General features: G+C 38.8%; 1 protein-coding gene across 5 annotated transcripts in view; it reads left to right on the forward strand.

The window, feature by feature from the left end:
* The window catches only part of diaph2 (diaphanous-related formin 2), a 753,551-nt gene that overhangs the window by 596,842 nt on the left and 139,122 nt on the right, over positions 1–17,587 (forward strand). For all 5 annotated transcript variants that reach the window (XM_087992147.1, XM_087992148.1, XM_087992149.1 and 2 more), the window contains one exon: positions 10,945–11,110. In XM_087992147.1, the coding sequence (XP_087848273.1) occupies positions 10,945–11,110 (166 nt within the window). The remainder of the gene's footprint in view (positions 1–10,944; positions 11,111–17,587) is intronic.

Here is a 17,587-nt window from a genome sequence, read left to right on the forward strand (position 1 = left end):
AGCTATCGATGAGTTAACATTTACAATGTTACATGAGGTGCCAGTCAAATGGATTGCTTTAATGTGGATGGTGTCCAGCTTCTTGAGTATTGTGGAAGTTGCATTCATCCAGGCAAATGACAAGTACTCCGTCACACCCCTGACTTGTGCGTAATAGATGGTGAAAAAGCTTTGGAGAGAGTGCTGGTGAATTATGCATCTCAGGATTCCTAGCTTTGACCCTGCTCTAGTAGCCACTCTATTTATAAAGATAGTCTAGTTCAGTTTCTCATCAATGGTAATCACCACAATGTTGACAGTGAGAGATTCCACAATGGTAATTCTGTTGAATGTCATAGGGAAGTTTTGACTCTGTCTTATTGAGGATAGCCATTGTCTGGCATTTGAGTTGTATAATGTTACTTGCCACTTGTCCACCCATCTCTGGGTCATGAACAGATCTTGCTCATACGGGCTGCTTCGTGTGTCTGAGGTGTTGTGAATGATGCTGAACATTGTGCAATCATCAGCAAATGTCTCCACTTATGACTTTATTATGAAGCAGCTGGAGATATTTTGGCCAAGGGCACTCCCCTGAACAATTCCGACAGAGTGGTCCTGGAACTTGGATTACAGATCTCCAACACCACAATCATGATCTTTTTCACTAAGTACAGCTCCAACAGAAAGTTCCCCCCAATTCCCATTGATTCAGGTTTTTCAATGGCTCCTGGATGCCACACTTTGTCAAATGTAGTTTTCATGCCAATGGCAATCATTCTCACATTATGTGTAAAAGCCAGTTCTTATCCATGTTTAAACCAGACTGCAATGAGGTGAGAAGCTGAATGGCCCTGATAGAACCTAAACGGAAATCAGTAAGTTGGTTATTGTTTGCGCTGTTGACATGAATCCCAAAATTTAGCATGCAAGTACAGCAACTAAGTAGGAAGGCAAACAGAATGTTGGCCTTTATTGTAAGGGGGATGGAGTGTAAAAGTGCAGAAGTCTTGCTCAAGCTGTAAAAGCCATTGCAATGGTAACATCTAAGATACTGTTCGCAGTTTTGTCTCATAACGTTAGAAGGGATATACCTTCTTTTGAAGCTTTCTCCTGGAAGGATGAATTGTCCTATGAGGAAAGACTAAGCAGGTTGATCCTGTACTTATTGGAGAGTAGAAAAATAAGAGATAATCTTGTTGAAACTCATAGATATAGGAGGACTTGACAGGGTAGATGCTGGGAAGGTGTCCCCTCTTGTAGAGTCTGGAATTACAGATATAAGATTTTGAGATTAAGACCTTTTTAATCCAGAATGTCTAGGCTCCAAATTATTAATATTTTACTATGAGGCTCTCAATTGGGTCTTATCTAACAAGGTATGAAAAGCCAGAATTCATGAATGTACAAAGCAAGACATTATATATGTTTAACAAACAAGATAAAGACGGTGTGGAAGTTTCTTATCACGCAGAATTCTAAGATTTCTTAAGCCTTGCCAGTACAGGTAATGCTTTTCTTCAGTCTTTGAAGTGACATTATGTAGGACTGTATTGCAGAAGTTAGGGGTGGCAAGGTGGCTCAGTGGTTAGCACAGTGCCAGGGACCCGGGTTCGATTCTAGCCTCAGGCGACAGTGCAAACTCTACATAGACATTCTCCCCATGTCTGCATGGGTTTCCTCCAGGTGCTCTGGTTTCCTCACCCAGTCCAAAGCTGTGCAGGTTAGATGGATTGGCCATGTTAAATTGCCCATAGTGTCCAGGGATGTGCAGGCTAGGTGGGTTAGCCAGAGAAATTGCGGGATTATAGGGATAAGGAAGGGAGGGTGGGTTCTGGGTGGGATGGTCTTTGGAGGGTCGGTGTGGACTTGATGGGCTGAATGGCCTGCTCCCACACTGTAGGGATTCTATGATTCTCTGAAAACAAGCATTATGTCACAGTGATGGTAAAAGTGTGCAACCAAGGGCTCTGTGTTTTCAACATTAATCCCAACTCTGTCTGTCTCATGCCTTATTGGTAAATAGTTCGAATTAACTCCTTTTATGACTATACATGAAGCTCATCTGATGTTACCCTATTTCTGTAATGAAATGCATGCAGTCCTGAAACAAATCTCCATCTTTTATTTCCTTAGTGCCCTGAGGTTGCATTCCATTGTGACAAAATTACACGTTTTTAGGTACAGACTTAAACTAAACAAACAACCAATCCTCTTATACAAACTGTTATAAACAATTTACTTGAAGCATGTTAATCTGTTTCATGCACAGTACAGCTCTTGAGAGCAAATGTTTCCAGCAGCATATCAAGAAAGAATATCTTTTTAAATTATAGGTGTTCTATTGTACAGATATAGCAGAAAGTTCAAGGCAATTGGTAATCTAAAGCCTGTTAAAATATTTTTTTTCTTCAAAATTAAGTTCTAGCTGCTGAATTCAGAATTTATGTTTATTTCTTCAAAGTTGACAAGGAAGCCTTGAATTGCAGATAATTTAATTAAAATAAATGTCACAGATGCTTTGAGCCTAACACACTCAGCAAGACAACTATTGTTCTGTGACTTTTTTCAGTCTGCTTTTAACTGTAAAACTGTCTAACTCAGTGGACGAATCTAACTTTAAAAAGATTCTGAGATAGAATCAGTACAGACTCATTGGGCAGAATGGCCTACGTCTGCTCTTTGATTGTACAAGCTTTAAACTAATAATCTAAGTTTGGAGTATTTTCAAAATCGTAGAAGGAGTGCGGTCTAAACAATAGAAAGATAGAACATAGAACAATACAGGACAGAAATGGACCCTTTGTCCCACAATGTCACGACAAACATGACACCACATTAAACTAATCGCTTCTTGCCGACCTTTGGTCCATATCCCTCCATACCTTGCATAATGGGTGGCATGGTGGCACAGATGGGCGGCACGGTGGCACAGTGGTTAGCACTGCTGCCTCACAGCGCCAGATACCCAGGTTCATTTCCCGCCTCAGGCGACTGACTGTGTGGAGTTTGCACATTCTTCCCGTGTCTGCGTGGGTTTCCTCTCGGTGCTCCGGTTTCTTCCCACAGTCCAAAAATGTGCAGGTTAGGTGAATTGGCCACGCTAAATTGCCCGTAGTGTAAGGGGCAGGGGTAAATGTAGGGGAATGGGTCTGGGTGGGTTGCGTGTCGGTGTGGACTTGTTGGGCCAAAGGGCCTGTTCCCACACTGTAAGTAATCTAAAAAATAATCTTGTGTTTATTTAAAAGTCCCTGAAATGTCCCTATTGTATCTGCTTCCACCACCCCTGGCAGTACATTCCAGACTCCTACGACTTTTTTTGTAAAAAAAACTTGGCCTTCACATCTCCTTTGAACTGTCTCCTCTCACCTTAATTGCATGCTGTCCAGAATTAGACATTTCAACCCTGGGAAAAAGAAAAAGAAATTAGGAATTTCCTGTCCCAGATGGTTGTTGGTCTTGGAATTCTTTCCCATGATCAGTGGATACTATGTGTCATTGCCTGTCTTAACTGTGAACATGCTCAGACTTTTGATATTTAGGAGAATCAAGAGTAATGGGGGACAGGCAGGAAGTGGGATTAATCTGATCAGCCATTGTTTTATTGGATGTTCGATCAGGCTTGATATACCGAATAGCCTACTACTTCTCCTATTTCGAATAAGATTTCTCTACCAACCTTACCAGACATTGTTCCATCTGTATACCACAGTGCCACACTCATGACAGGCAAAACATAGCAATGATTGTGCTGACTGTGACATTAGCTGAAAGGTGTCTAATTATGACTGACCAGTCTGTGGGAGAGTTCTCCCCCAATATTGATACAAGTTCCAGCTGTTAGTGAAGAAGATTACTCTTCACCTGATTAGGTCAAGCATTTTTTTAACAATTAGTTTAAATAAATGAGGCAAATAGAATTATAAAGTAAGCACAAGTGTAATTAGCAAGTTAACAGTTTTGTATCAAACATTTTACAGATTGTTGACCATTGAACCATAGAAATGATATAGCACAGAAGGGGGCCATTTCACCTTGTTCATGTTGACGCAAAGACACACAGATGCCAGTTCTAATCTCATCTTCCTGCATATGGTCCATAGTCCTGCAGCTTCCAGCACTTAAAATGCAGATCCAGACACTTTTGAAAAGAGTTTCAGATCTCTGCTTCTACTACCAACTGAGTCAGTGACTTGCAGCCACCCACTACCCTCTAACTCTTTGCCATTTGGCTTGAATCTGTGACCTGGTTTTTGAACTCTCTGCCAAGAGAAACAGATTCCTCCTGTCTCCTCTATCTCTACCCTCTCAATTTTGTGTACCTCTTGACCTTCTCTGTTCCAAGGAAAACAAACCCAACCTCTCCAATCTCTCCTCATTCATAGAACTCCCCAGCCTTGAAAACTCCCCAGCCTTCTAGTAAATCTTCTCTGCACTGTCTCCAGAGCAATTACGTCCTTCCTGTAATGTGGTAACCAGAAATGTGTGCAATACTCCAGTTATGGCCTTACAGGTGTCTTATACAGTTTTATCATTATTTCCCTCCTTTTGTATTCTATACCTTGCCAGTGAAGGAGAGCATTCCAAGAGCCTTTTTATCACCTTATGTACCTGTACCTTTTATGACCTGTGCACTTGTACACTAAGACCCCTAGCATCATCTACCCCCCTCAGTATGTTCCCATTTATTGCCTATTTCCTTTTACTGTTTAAGTTCCATAAAGTTTGTTTGTAAGATTAGATTCCCTACAATATGAAAACAGGCCATTTGACCCAATAAGTCCACACTGACCCTCCAAAGAGCAACACATCCAGACTCAACCCAACCCCAACCCCAACCAATGTACCCAACACTATGGGCAATTCAGCGTGGCCAATCCACCCGACTTGCACATCCCTGAACCGTGAGAGGAAACCTGAGCACCCAAAGGAAACCCAGAATGTGCAAGCTCCACACAGGCAGGAATCGAACCCGGGTCCCTAGTGCTGTGAGGCAGCAGTGCTAACCACTGAGCCACTGTGCAGCCCATCAGAAATAAACATATTTGACCTAAACTTTATTTGCCACGTTTTAAACAATGGAACCACATTTTCATTCCTCCAGTCCTCTGGCAACTCACTTGTGTCTAACAAAAATTAGTAAATAATCCAAGACCAGCTACTAATTCCTCTCTGTCCTCCATCAACATCCAAGGGAACAATCCATCCAACCCTGGTGATATATCCACTTTCAAGGATTCTAACTTCTCTAATACTTCCTCTCTCATTATAATTATTTTGACCAATATTTCATTGTGCTCCTCTTGGATTACTATGTCCACATTGTCCCTTTCCTTTGTGAATATAGAGTCAAAAAAATCATTTAAAATTCTTCCTATCTCCTCTGCACCTTCATACAAGTACTCTTCATCTCTGATAGTTCCTACTTTTTCCTTAACTTTTTATACACCTGTAAAATATCGAGTTTTGAGAAGATTTATAGCTCAGGTTGAGATTCTGAATGTAGGTTTGCTTGCTGAGCTGGAAGGTTCACTTTCATGTTTGTTGCTCAGCGAGCAAACCTACATCCAGAACACGTAAAATATCTGGCTTTTTCTTTATCCTGCTTGCTAATAATTTTTCATGTCTTCTCTTTGATTTCTTTATTTCTTTTTCTACTTGGTTCCTGTACTTTCTATATTCTTCTGGGCTATCTGCAGGGTTGAGATTTTCTATGACTATCATAAGCTTTTCCTGTTTAATCTTCACCTATATTTTTCTAGACAACCATGGGGGGGGGGTCTAGATTTGGGAGTACCATTCTTATTTTTGGATGGGACATGCCTGCTTTGCGCCCTAAGGGTCTCACTTTTGCGTGCCTGCTATTGTTTACCACTGATTTTTCTTTTACCACTACTCTCCAATCCACCTCAGCCAAATCACTCATCAGTTTTGTAAAATTTGCTTTCTACCAGTTAAAAATGGCATGGTAGCTCAGTCGTTAGCACTGTTGCCTCAAAGGTCCAGGGACCCGGGTTTGATTCCCGCCTCAGATGACTGTCTACGTGATGTTTGCCATTCTCCCCGTGTTTGCGTGGGTTTTGTCCTGGTCCTCTGGTTTCCTCCTGCAATCCAAAGATGTGCAGGTTAGATGAATTGGCTGTGCTAAATTGTCCATAGTGTTCAGGGATGTGTCGATTAGGTGCGTTCGTCAGGGGTAAATGTAGAGTAATAGGGTAGGGGAATGGATCTGGGTGGGTTACTCTTCGGAGGGTCGGTGTGGACCTGTTGGGCCAAATGGCCTGTTTCCACTCTGTAGGGATTCTGTCATGATGAAAGCTTATACTCCTAATTTATCTCGGTCCTTTTCCATAATAATACGAAATGTAACTGAATTGTGATCACTATCCTGGATATGGTTATCCACTGTCACTTCACCCACTTGCCCATCTTCATTTTCCAAAACTAAATCCAGAACTGTGTCTCATCTTGCTGGGCTTGTCAAATATTTTCTTTCAATTTTTTTTCCCTGCACGCAGAACATGAAGTTTTCACCCTCAATGCCCTTTAGCTTGTTTGAAATCCAGTTGATACTGGGATAGTTAAAGTCTCAATATTGTTCTCTTATTCCTATAGGTAAAAAAAACACTTCACATTTGTTGTGACCATCACGGGTTGCTGACAAATTCTTTCTGGGCAGATACTGACAATTTTCCATTACACTCCTTCATCTGGCGTCTGGCCTCTCAGAAATACCTGGGACCCAATACCTGCTTTTGAAGACTACCCAGGAAACTTAAAAAATATAATTGCGAAATGTATCATTAACCCAAGCGTGCAGAAAGATTGAGGCTAGCTGTATAACTGCTATTTTTTTTGTTAATGTTGCAAATGTTTTATGTCAGGTCAATCAATCCCACACAAACAAATTTTCAACCAAAAAATGCACTTTTAGAAACTAGCGGCTCAACTCAAGTTCACACGTGGGCGAGTCTGAGAGATGACACCTTTGTGTGGCTGTCCCTGAGAAGAGCACTGGAGTGTCAAGTTAGATTAAGTGCTCAAATTCCTGGAGTACATTTGCTGCCACTGTGATACATTTCATTCATGCCTATTGAATCATGCTGTACAGCTTTATCATCATTAAAGATCAAAATAATTAAATGCTTGTTTAACAACTTTAGATTTTCCACAAGCTCATTTAAGTAAAATTACAAATTTTGCTTTCCTGCAATTTACCACTTCTAAAGCAGGTGGCAAATTGCAGATGTAAAGAAAGCAATGATTCTGATCAGAGATTGAAACGTTCTATGGTGCGTCACATAAGGTAGCTAAAAAAACGTAGTTGAGCTGCTCCTAACCACACAAAATAATTCAGGCAAGCAGTTTTCTACCATTGTGCCTTGTTGGACCCTCCCCAATCATTCATCGATAATGTGGCACAAGAAATTGTTTCACCCTCAGTTGATATTTCAGTAACTTGCCTGTAAACGTGCAATGGGCCATTTCTGCTAAAATAAGATGGAACAGACTATATAACTATTGTTAATGTCTATAGCTTCATATTTTAAGCTCCTCTAGAAACTATGGTTGCTATAGAAGTGCAAGCCACAAAAACCATAAATAGTATATTCCTTCTGATTGCCTACCTATACCAGATTTTATGCCTGCCTATACCAGATTTTATGAAACCATCAGGGAAAGTCAGAGCCAATTATAATGCCATTTGCTGGTTGCATTCTCCTCATCTTTGAGTATGTTATAGAAGCTGTCCCATAATATTCTACCTCTGAAACAGTAGCCTTTAAAGATGTTGAAACTTTGAAGTACAGATCGTTCTTTAATAACGCACATTTCATCATCGTGAATTCACTATGATGCATTTGACGAATTCGGGGTGTTGTTTCTACAGTGTGAGCTTCTAAAACATATGTTGACTGTAATGCAGTTACAGCGCCAACAGTTAAGCGCTGTTTCTGAAGCGTGATTTTTCTATAACATGGGTTGCACAAGAGATCATGCCACCATCACTTTATAGAAGAGCTGACTGTAGTCACTATCAGTATTCAGGATCTCCACTTCTTAATAAAACATTGTAGCTGAACAAATTTATATATCATCATTAATTGTATTTGCACAATTGATAGGTTGTATGCATGGCTTATAACCCACAGATTATGAAATATATGGTTGTATATCAAGAAATTTACTTTGCACGTGGAAGAAGCCACTTTCTTTCAATCTGCTGTCAATTAAAAATTGAGGAGAAAAAAGGCTGCATGCAATAACTATAGTAACTGCATTTGGACAATTGCCATTGTGTTCTAAACTCTCAGTGGCACATATAACAAAAGAACACTTACTTGAACTGCACAGTTGGTTCATAAAATAAAGCAAAGACACCCACGCTCTCTTTCTGCATCCTAAAATGCAAATCATTGATAATGATGTCCATTGGAGTCTAAACGCACTGAAATTAAATTCAGTCAAGCATACCTCAGCACGAAGGACACAGTACATCAATGCATTGCCTCCTACAACAAAAATGGAGCCAGTCACATCACATGCATTTTGATGGCTGTTAGCTTTGTAGAGTACGGATGAGATATGTAAGATCTGAGCTTTCAGTTGTCCACACAAGCCAACCAAAGTTTTTGAATGCAACATTCCAACAAAATACAAGCACAGACTTTACTTGTGTAGTAAAGTCTTTGAAAATCTAGCTATATTACAAAAAAACTTGCTTTGAAAGTGGGCCGTAACACCAGTGCTTCGCCGGAGGCTCACTAATGATGATACCTGGTATGGTGATGAAACGTCTGAAAATGAACCTTCCAGCTCAGCGAGCAAACTTATTTCCAAAAGAACTTCTGCCAAAAGGTGTTCTCTAAAAGGATGAAACGGAAACAATGAAGATAATAAGCTAACAAGAACATGATAAATCTCACTTCTTTGCTCTCTGTGCTGTACTATTTGTACAAGTTTATCTGAACACTATATTAAATTGGTTGGTGGAAGATGTAAATCAAAACCTTTAGTTGCAAAAAAAAAACCATGATTCTAACATGGAAACCTGTTATGTCTTTATTCACAAAAAAATGCAAAGATACATTGCACAGATAAGTTAGCTTACAAAATATATTTTTCTCTTATAAGCTACATTAATTCAGAATGACTATTTAAAGTTATGTATTGTCCTGGAGGCGTATGTGGTTAGCAGACAAGAAGTAATAGCATAGGGATATATGGATTTTTTATTTTTTGAATGGCATGCAGTGATTAGTAGGGTACCAAAGGGTTCAGTACTAGGACCCCAGCTATTCACAATATACATCAATGATTTAAATGAGTGACCGAAATGTAATATCACAAAATTTTGCTTATGGCATCAAGCTGGGTGGAAGGATGGGCTGTGAGGCGGATGAAGAGATGTTGTTGTGTGATTTGGGCAAGTCAAGCAAGTTGACAAATACCTCACAGATGCAGTATAATGTGGATAAATGTGAGATTACCCATTTTAGTAGCAAAAATTGGAAGGTGGATTATTATTTGAGTGGCTATGAATTGAGAGAGGGGAATGTTCATTGAGATCTGGATGTCCTCGTACACCAGTCACTGAAAATAAGCACAAAGGTCATAGAATCAAAGAATCCCAACAGTGCGCATCGATGCCATTCGGCCCATTGAGTCTGTACTAACCCTCCGAAGAGCATCACATCCAGGCCCACCTATCCCTTGATAGACAACAATTGCATATGATTACTACACCCCAAAAACTCAGCATTGTCAATTTATTTCAAGTGGTGAAAATAAAGAACGTCTTCTTCTGTCTCAGCTAACATTCCTTCTTCAATCAGTGTTACTAAAAGCAGAGTATAACTGTCCATGTCTTTAATCCACAAAATACTTTCAGAACAGCAAATTTATTTCAAAGTAACTTATTGCATGTAAAGTGCTTTTAAAAACTTCTGAGCTGTAATGCAGTGAAGCCAGAGACTCAGCTGTTGCAAAAAGAACACAGGTCCATAGATTTTATGCTGGAAACAAGTTGTTGATTTACTGCTGGCTAAAAACTGTCTCAAGTGAATTGCTTTCCATTATCCCAAAGTAAAAATTTGTCATATTTTCTCACTGAGATGTTGTTGCACAATGGTCACACTGCAGATGAATTGATGAAGGTAAAAAGGAGGTCATATTTAGAGGGTATTAATCTCATTGCCAAGAAAAGTTGAACTTTAAATGTTTGAGATCACCAAATATCGCAGAACATTAGCCAACTGTTTCATTCAAAAGAAAACTCACAATCAGATATTTCTAAACCATTAGTCATTTACCTTGAATTAAAAAAGAAACTTAAGAACTTGATAATTAGTTACATTTTATTTTAAATATGTTGTATCTGGAACTGCATTGAGAGTGAAATCTCTAATTATCTTTGTAAATGACCATTCTTTCGAAGGTCACCTCTAAAAATAAAACCTGGTCCTTTTATTCTCACTCATCAATGTGCTTTTACACTATCTGTATCCAGTTCTTCTGCAAATTGAGGTCATTGGCATGTCTAATTATTTTGTCAATGCGCAGCTCCTAGCCTCTTCAATTTTTAGTAGCCAGTGTGTTTTATTTTTTTCACCGCCAGTGTGTTTATAGAGAAAACATTTATTCCCTTTTGTGAACGTATTTGCCAGTTTTCTTTCATACTACCTATTATAACCAGCATTGAGATACAGCCAGAGAAAACATGGCTGATTAATACATTGTGGAGACACTGTATTGCTCTGAATGGAATAAAATTACGAAAAGCAATTTTTTTTAATAGGAAGTTACTTTTTTTTCCTGCTGATGGAACATATAAAATTGACATGGCTGTTTTTGTTTTCCTATTTAAGTTGCATGATTCTTGAGATTTTGCAAAAATTACAACTGTTTTAACTGTCCATTTTAAAATTAAGTTTATTTTGGAATAAATTCCTTAACCAGAATTCACAGCTTTGCCAAGCATGCAAGAGACCAGTATGAAAAGCTTTCCAACATGTACAGCAATATGATGAAGTTGTACAAAGGACTGGGTGACTACTTTGTCTTTAATCCCAAAACAGTCAGCATTGAAGACTTCTTCATTGATCTCAAACACTTCAGGTCCATGTTCCTGGTAAGTTTCACAAACCAAGAGAGAATTTTCATCCATTTCAAAGATGGAATTTTGTTCACATCTTGTTAATATTTGTATTAAATGTTAACTTGTATGAACTCTTTGTCTTTTTTAACACGTCTCAAAGGGTTTTAATGAAAAGAACAAAACAGGAGTAGTACAGGGAAGTTGAATAAAGAGAAAATGTTTCCATCTGCAAAGGTGCAAGCCAACTTCAAAGTCACTATTTTCTTAAAGGTCTTTTTATAAATTTTATAGAGTCATCAACTTCAGAAGGAATTTAATTTGCTAATCACTTGGTGATTTTATTATGCCGTCAGCAACTTGTATTTTTATGGTAGCTTTTAACATAATAAAGCATCTCCAGGCACTTCATGGAAGTGTTAAGAAATAATAATTTAACAGTAAAACACATCAAGCAATATTCAGGTAAATAGCCAAAAGCTTGGCCAAAGAGGTAGATTTTAAGGAAAATCGTGGAAGGTGGGAGAGGCTTAGGACCTTGGAAGCTGAAGGCATGATTTCCTGTGGTGGAATAATTGAAATTAGAAGTGCTAAAGAGCTCAAATTATGACAGTATTGATATCTCATGGATTGCGAGCTTAACGATATTAAAGGAATAGGGAGGACCAAGGCATTAAAGGGATTTGAAAAGGATGATGATTTTTAAATTAATGCATCACTTGATGGGGAGCCAGCCTGAGTGGGTGAGTATACAGATGAAGGCTGGCTGAGACTTGGGAATGTACAATTAAGAGAAAAAGTAGGCCATTTGGCCCCTTGAGCATGCTATGTTATTGAATAAAATTATGACTTGTATGTTTGTGTTTTAAATTCTACACTCCTTTCAATCCAAAAACTTTTGATTTCCTTACCGAACAAGAAACAAATTATCCTCCACCATGGCAAACATTCATCAAATCTTCTAAAGTTGTAAAACCCTCTGAGAGAGAAAACAAAATTCTTGCCATTCCACTACAGTTATTAGTAACTTGCAACTACGCCAATGCATTTACATTCTTCCTTTATTAAGAGGCCAAACTCTGCACGGTTTTGGAGATGTGCTCTCACCAATGCCTTGTATGAATGACAGATAACATCCTTATCTTTATGTTCAATTCTTCTCATAATAAAGAACAGCATTCCATGAGACCTGCTACTGTTAAAGACAAGCTACTGTTTAAGTAAGCTTAGCATGGCTTCAAGTTTGTGGAGGGGAAAATGGAAAGTACAGGCAGGAGTGTATTGAATAATCAAAACTGCATCAATAAAGGTTTAAATTCGAAGTTTGGGAGACGATTTGTAGCTCGGGTGCCCGTTGTTGTGGTTCTGTTCGCCGAGCTGGGAATTTGTGTTGCAGACGTTTTGTCCCCTGTCTAGGTGACATCCTCATTGCTTAGGAGTCTCCTGTGAAGCGCTTCTGTGATGCTTCCTCTGGCATTTATAGTGATTTGTACCTGCTGCTTCCGGTTGTCAGTTCCAGCTGTCCGCTGCAGTGGCCGGTATATTGGGTCCAGGTTGATGTGCTTATTGATTGAATCAAGGACTGCACAAAATACTACATAAGACAAACAGGAAGACAGCTAACGGTCCGCATCCATGAACACCAACTAGCCACGAAATGACATGACCACTATCCTTAGTAGCCACACACTCAGATGACAAGCAACATGAGTTCGACTGGGACAACACTACTATTATAGGACAAGCCAAATAGAACAGCCATGAAATTCCTACAAGCATGGCACTCATCCACAGATTCAATCAAAGGTTTAAATATCAGATTGTAGCTGGGGGCAGAGTCGATGGAACTGGGTGGGTTGGTAAAGGTGCATTTACATCGTGAGAGGTTCCGTTTCTTTCAAACATGACGCACATGCGACAAACGATAGTTCATATTCAATGGAAGTAGTGCAATCAGACCCATTAGAGTCTGTAAGTGTGACCAAAGACTTCAGTCTTCGCAATATTTAATTGGATATTTTTTGCACATTCAGTGTTGAATGTCAGATAAGCAGTTTGATGAGCAAGAGTACCGATGATGGTGCTGAAGTGCGTATTGTTTTGTCAGGATGTGTGTAAAAACTAATTCCATAATGGGGCCTGCAAGAGTGGGAAATTTGGCACTCGGATGTTGTAATTCAGCAAGAACTCAAGTTTTGTTTTCCCAGTGGTAGGTTCAAATTGACTAAACTTTAATGAATTCAGGAACTGAGTGACCTGAGAGGAACCCAACTTGAAAATTGGCGAGCAGGTTCTTGGTGTGCAAATGGTGCTGGATAGCACTGTCGGTGACTCATGGTCATGTTGGTTGATATTTGGGACCTAATTAATGTTGCAGCATTGGAAGCGTGACTGGAGCACTTCAAGCATTGACTTCAGACAAGAAGGGAGTGGGTTTGGTAGTGATAATACTTTTAAGGAGTTGAGGGGAAAAGGATTTTGGAAATGGGTGGTAATTTGTAAGGATGGTGGGTGGGTTCAAGTGCTATAGCTTTGAAGAGAATGCTCATTATAAGATCTTCAAAGTAGAGAAGAACAGTACCAAAAGTGAATCCTTAGACGAAGTTTGGCCTATTGACTAGTGGAGGTAAGGAAGCAGCAGAGGCAACTGCTTTAGTTGTCTCAATGCTTGTGGCAAAAAGCCCATGAGTTCCTTGAGTTTTTATTGGAGGTAAGGATGGAAGACACAGCAGAATTAGTCAAAAGACTTCATATAAATCTACCACCCTCTGAGGAAAAGAACAGGAGTTGACATCACCAACCCAAAGAAACTGAAACACACAAATAGAAAGCGGGACATAACACCAATGCTTCACCGGAGGCTCACTGATGATGTTACCTAGTATGGTGACGCAACGTTTGAAAGCGAACCTTTCAGCTCAGCAAGCAAACTTACATCCAGGACCTCAACCTGAGCTACAATCTTTCTCAAAACTCACTAACAGTATATAAATGTAAACATTATTGATCACTTTACTCCTGATTTAAAGACCAGACAAAAAAATCATTCCAGGTGTACAGTAGGTTATAGATTCACTATCACTTGTTTAATTTAGTTAAAAATCTCACAACACCAGGCTATAGACAATTTCTATTGCTAAATTAAATAAGATTTGGAGATGCCAGTGTCGGACTGGGGTGTACAAAGTTAAAAATCACACAACACCAGGTTATCGTCCAACAGGTTTAATTGGAAGCACTATCTTTCGGAGCGACGCTCCTTCATCAGGCAGTTGTCAAGGAGGGGCGCTCCGAAAGCTAGTGCTTCCAATTAAACCTGTTGGACGATAACCTGGTGTTGTGTGATTTTTAACTTTGTACACCCCAGTCCGACACTGGCATCTCCAAATCTTATTTAATTTAGTAATAGAAATGGAAGTTCTTCTACTGTCTTAAAGTCATTGAATCACATAACACAAAAACCGACCCTTCAGAGCAACTGATCCATGCCGGCCAAGTTTTCCAAACTGAATTAGTATCATCTGCCAACATTTGGCCCATATCCCTCTAAACTTTTCCTATTCATGTAGCTGTCCAAATGTCTTTTAAATGTTGTTGTTCTAGTTAAATAGACCCAGCTTATCCAGCCTGTTACTATAACTCAAAGCCTCCATTCCCAGTAGCATCCTTATAAATCCTTTCTGTACCCTCTCCAATTTAATAATATCCTTCCTATTACAGGATGACCACAACTATATGCAATAGTCCAAAGTGGCTTCACCAACTCTGAATCAATGACTAATTGATTTGCACATTTTTATTTTCATGAAATGTTTAAATTATTCACACTTAAAAATATTTTGAGATGTAACAAAACATTTTCATGTTGCACAAAGTACAAAATTGGTTTAAAATGTGAAGATAACACTGCATTGTTAAAGATTCTGCATTGACATGATATTGGGAGCAGAGTATTTGCACATTTGTTGGTTCTATTGATGAGTTAAAAAATGCCCGTACAATTGCAGTGCTAATAAAAAAAACTCAATACTGCTGTCATAATTAAGTACTTAATGTGCTGGAAGATGAAAACAATGTATGGTATACTTCCTTCAAAAACTTTGTTTTAATTAAATTCTACTTTACATAATTAAGAAAGAAAAGGTCAATCGGTAGTGTAATTAAGTCCTTGAGAAACATCAATCTGTTTATTCCTGATAATTATTGGAATTGTAGACACTGACGTGGTTGACTCTGCTGTAGATATTCTTGATTATAACCATTCTCTATTTTGAGGTGATCATGGTAAATTGTAGCATTGCCCAAAGAGGTCAGAGAACTAAGTTGCCTTATTCAGTCTGCTTAAGATAAGAGTCCCTGGTGTTGGAGGTGTGTTATTAACATTGATAGAGGATTGGCTAAATAATAGAAGCTAGAGAGTTGAGATTAAAGGGGCATTTTCAGGATGGCAACGTGTAACTAGTATAATGCTACAGGGATCAGTGCTGTGGCTGCAATTATTTGCCATACATCTTAATGACTTGGCTGAGGAAAGTGAATGTACTATAGCCACAAAAATAGGTGGGAAAGTAAATGATGGGGATGACACAAAGGGAATGTGGAGAGATAGAGATTAAGTCATTGGGCAACAAACTTGAAAATTTGTAACATGACAAAAAATGTGAGATTATGCATTTTGACAGGAAGAATAGAGAATCTAAATCTTATTTAAATGGAAAAAAATTGCAGAAGATGACAGAGCAGTAGAAATTGGGAGTCTTCATGCATGAATCACAATAAGTACCTGAACTTAGTGAGTAATAGGGAAAACATGTAATATTAATATTTATTTCAAAGGAAATGAAGTAAAGTATGTGCAAGTTTTCTTAAAATTACACAAAGCACTAGTTATACCATATCTCGAATACTGTGAACTCTTTTCGTTCCATTATCTAAGGAACTATAAACTGTCATTTGAGGCATTCCAGAGAAGGTTCATTAGATTTAGTAGGTTGGTCCTGTACTCATTCGAGTTTGGAAGAATGAGATCAAAACTTGTTGCAACATTAAGATTATTAAGGGGCTAGAGAAAGCAGATGTATAGAAATTGTTCCCTCTTGTGAGAGAGTCCAGGAGCAGAGGACCTGATCACAGATTGAGTCGCCCATTTAAGACTGAGGAGGTGGAGGAATTTCTTTCTGTTGAGAGTACTAAATATATGGAACTGTTTACTGCTGAATGCTATTGAGACTGGGCTGTTAAGTTACTCACAGCTGAGATAGAGACATTTTTAAATTGTAAGGGAATCAAAGGTTGTTAGGTTAAAGCTGGAAAGGGAAGTTGTGGGTTATCAGATCAACCACAAACTGAATGGAAAAGCATGCTCGATGGGTCAAATGGCCGACTTCTGCAATGAAGACTTTTTGTCTTATGGGCTAATTATTCACTTCAGTGTCTGTGTTGAACATTTTCAGACATACTTTTCAATAGCTCCTGCAAAACTGCATCTGAAAATTCTGTTTTTTTTTAAAGAGTTGAGTCAGTTATCAAACTTGATCACTATTGTGACTGAAATCTCCTAACATTGTGATAGATTGGACCTAGAAACACATCTTGGTCAAGTCTGCTTCAAGTTGGCAGCCTCTAGTCCTGCCTTGCTATGTCCCCCATCCCCAGCATGGTCCAGAGCCTTCCTCCACCTTGATTTGAATATTTACATCTCTCCAGCGGTTGTTGAGATTTTCATGATGTAGACGGTACGTTATGATCAACTCGGGCATTCATTGGTGAGTTCATGGTATCTATGCGCTATGTCCCATGTAGTTCACTGTCTTTTGGAAAAGTAGAAAGAGAGAGGAGCAGGCAATTTACTCAGCTATGAAACTAAAGCTAAATTCCTCAGGAACGTTGTAAGTTATGCGCATTATAAATTGAATATTGCTGCCTCATTTACTCTTGAAATGAATGGATGCAGTCAGTTCGACAAGCAGAATAGAGCCATTATGATGCACTCTTAATGTGTAGTTATATTGAAATTTATAAGGATAGGTTAACTATCGTTAGAGTGGATAAGGCACCAGGGCTGAATGAGATGCATCCAAGCACATTGAGGGAAGTGAGAGTGAAAATTGCAGAGGCTCTGGCCATCATTTTCCAGACTTATTTAGTTTCATTGATAATGCCACAGGATTGGAGAATTGCAACTGTTATACCTTTGATCAAAAAGGATGTAACTTTAAACCCAGCAACTATAGACCAGTCAGTTTAACTTCAGAGATAGTGAAGATCCTATAAATAATAAGTTGTGACAAAATTAATAGTTTTTTTTGCATTTATGCCAGTTAATTAAGCAAAGTCAGGATGCATGTGTCAAGGGCAACTCATGTTCAACCAAACATTTCTGTAGCTTTTTGAAGAGGTAATAGAGAAAGTTATTGAGAGTAACATAGTGGATGCAGTGTTAATTGACTTCCAAACAACATTTGATGCAATGCCACACAATAGACTGATGAACAAAATTATTGCTTGGAGAAC

This window comes from Chiloscyllium plagiosum, unplaced genomic scaffold (assembly GCF_037043375.1).
Source record: "Chiloscyllium plagiosum isolate Xiang-an unplaced genomic scaffold, Cpla_swu_hap1 HiC_scaffold_11, whole genome shotgun sequence".
Taxonomy (NCBI): domain Eukaryota; kingdom Metazoa; phylum Chordata; class Chondrichthyes; order Orectolobiformes; family Hemiscylliidae; genus Chiloscyllium; species Chiloscyllium plagiosum.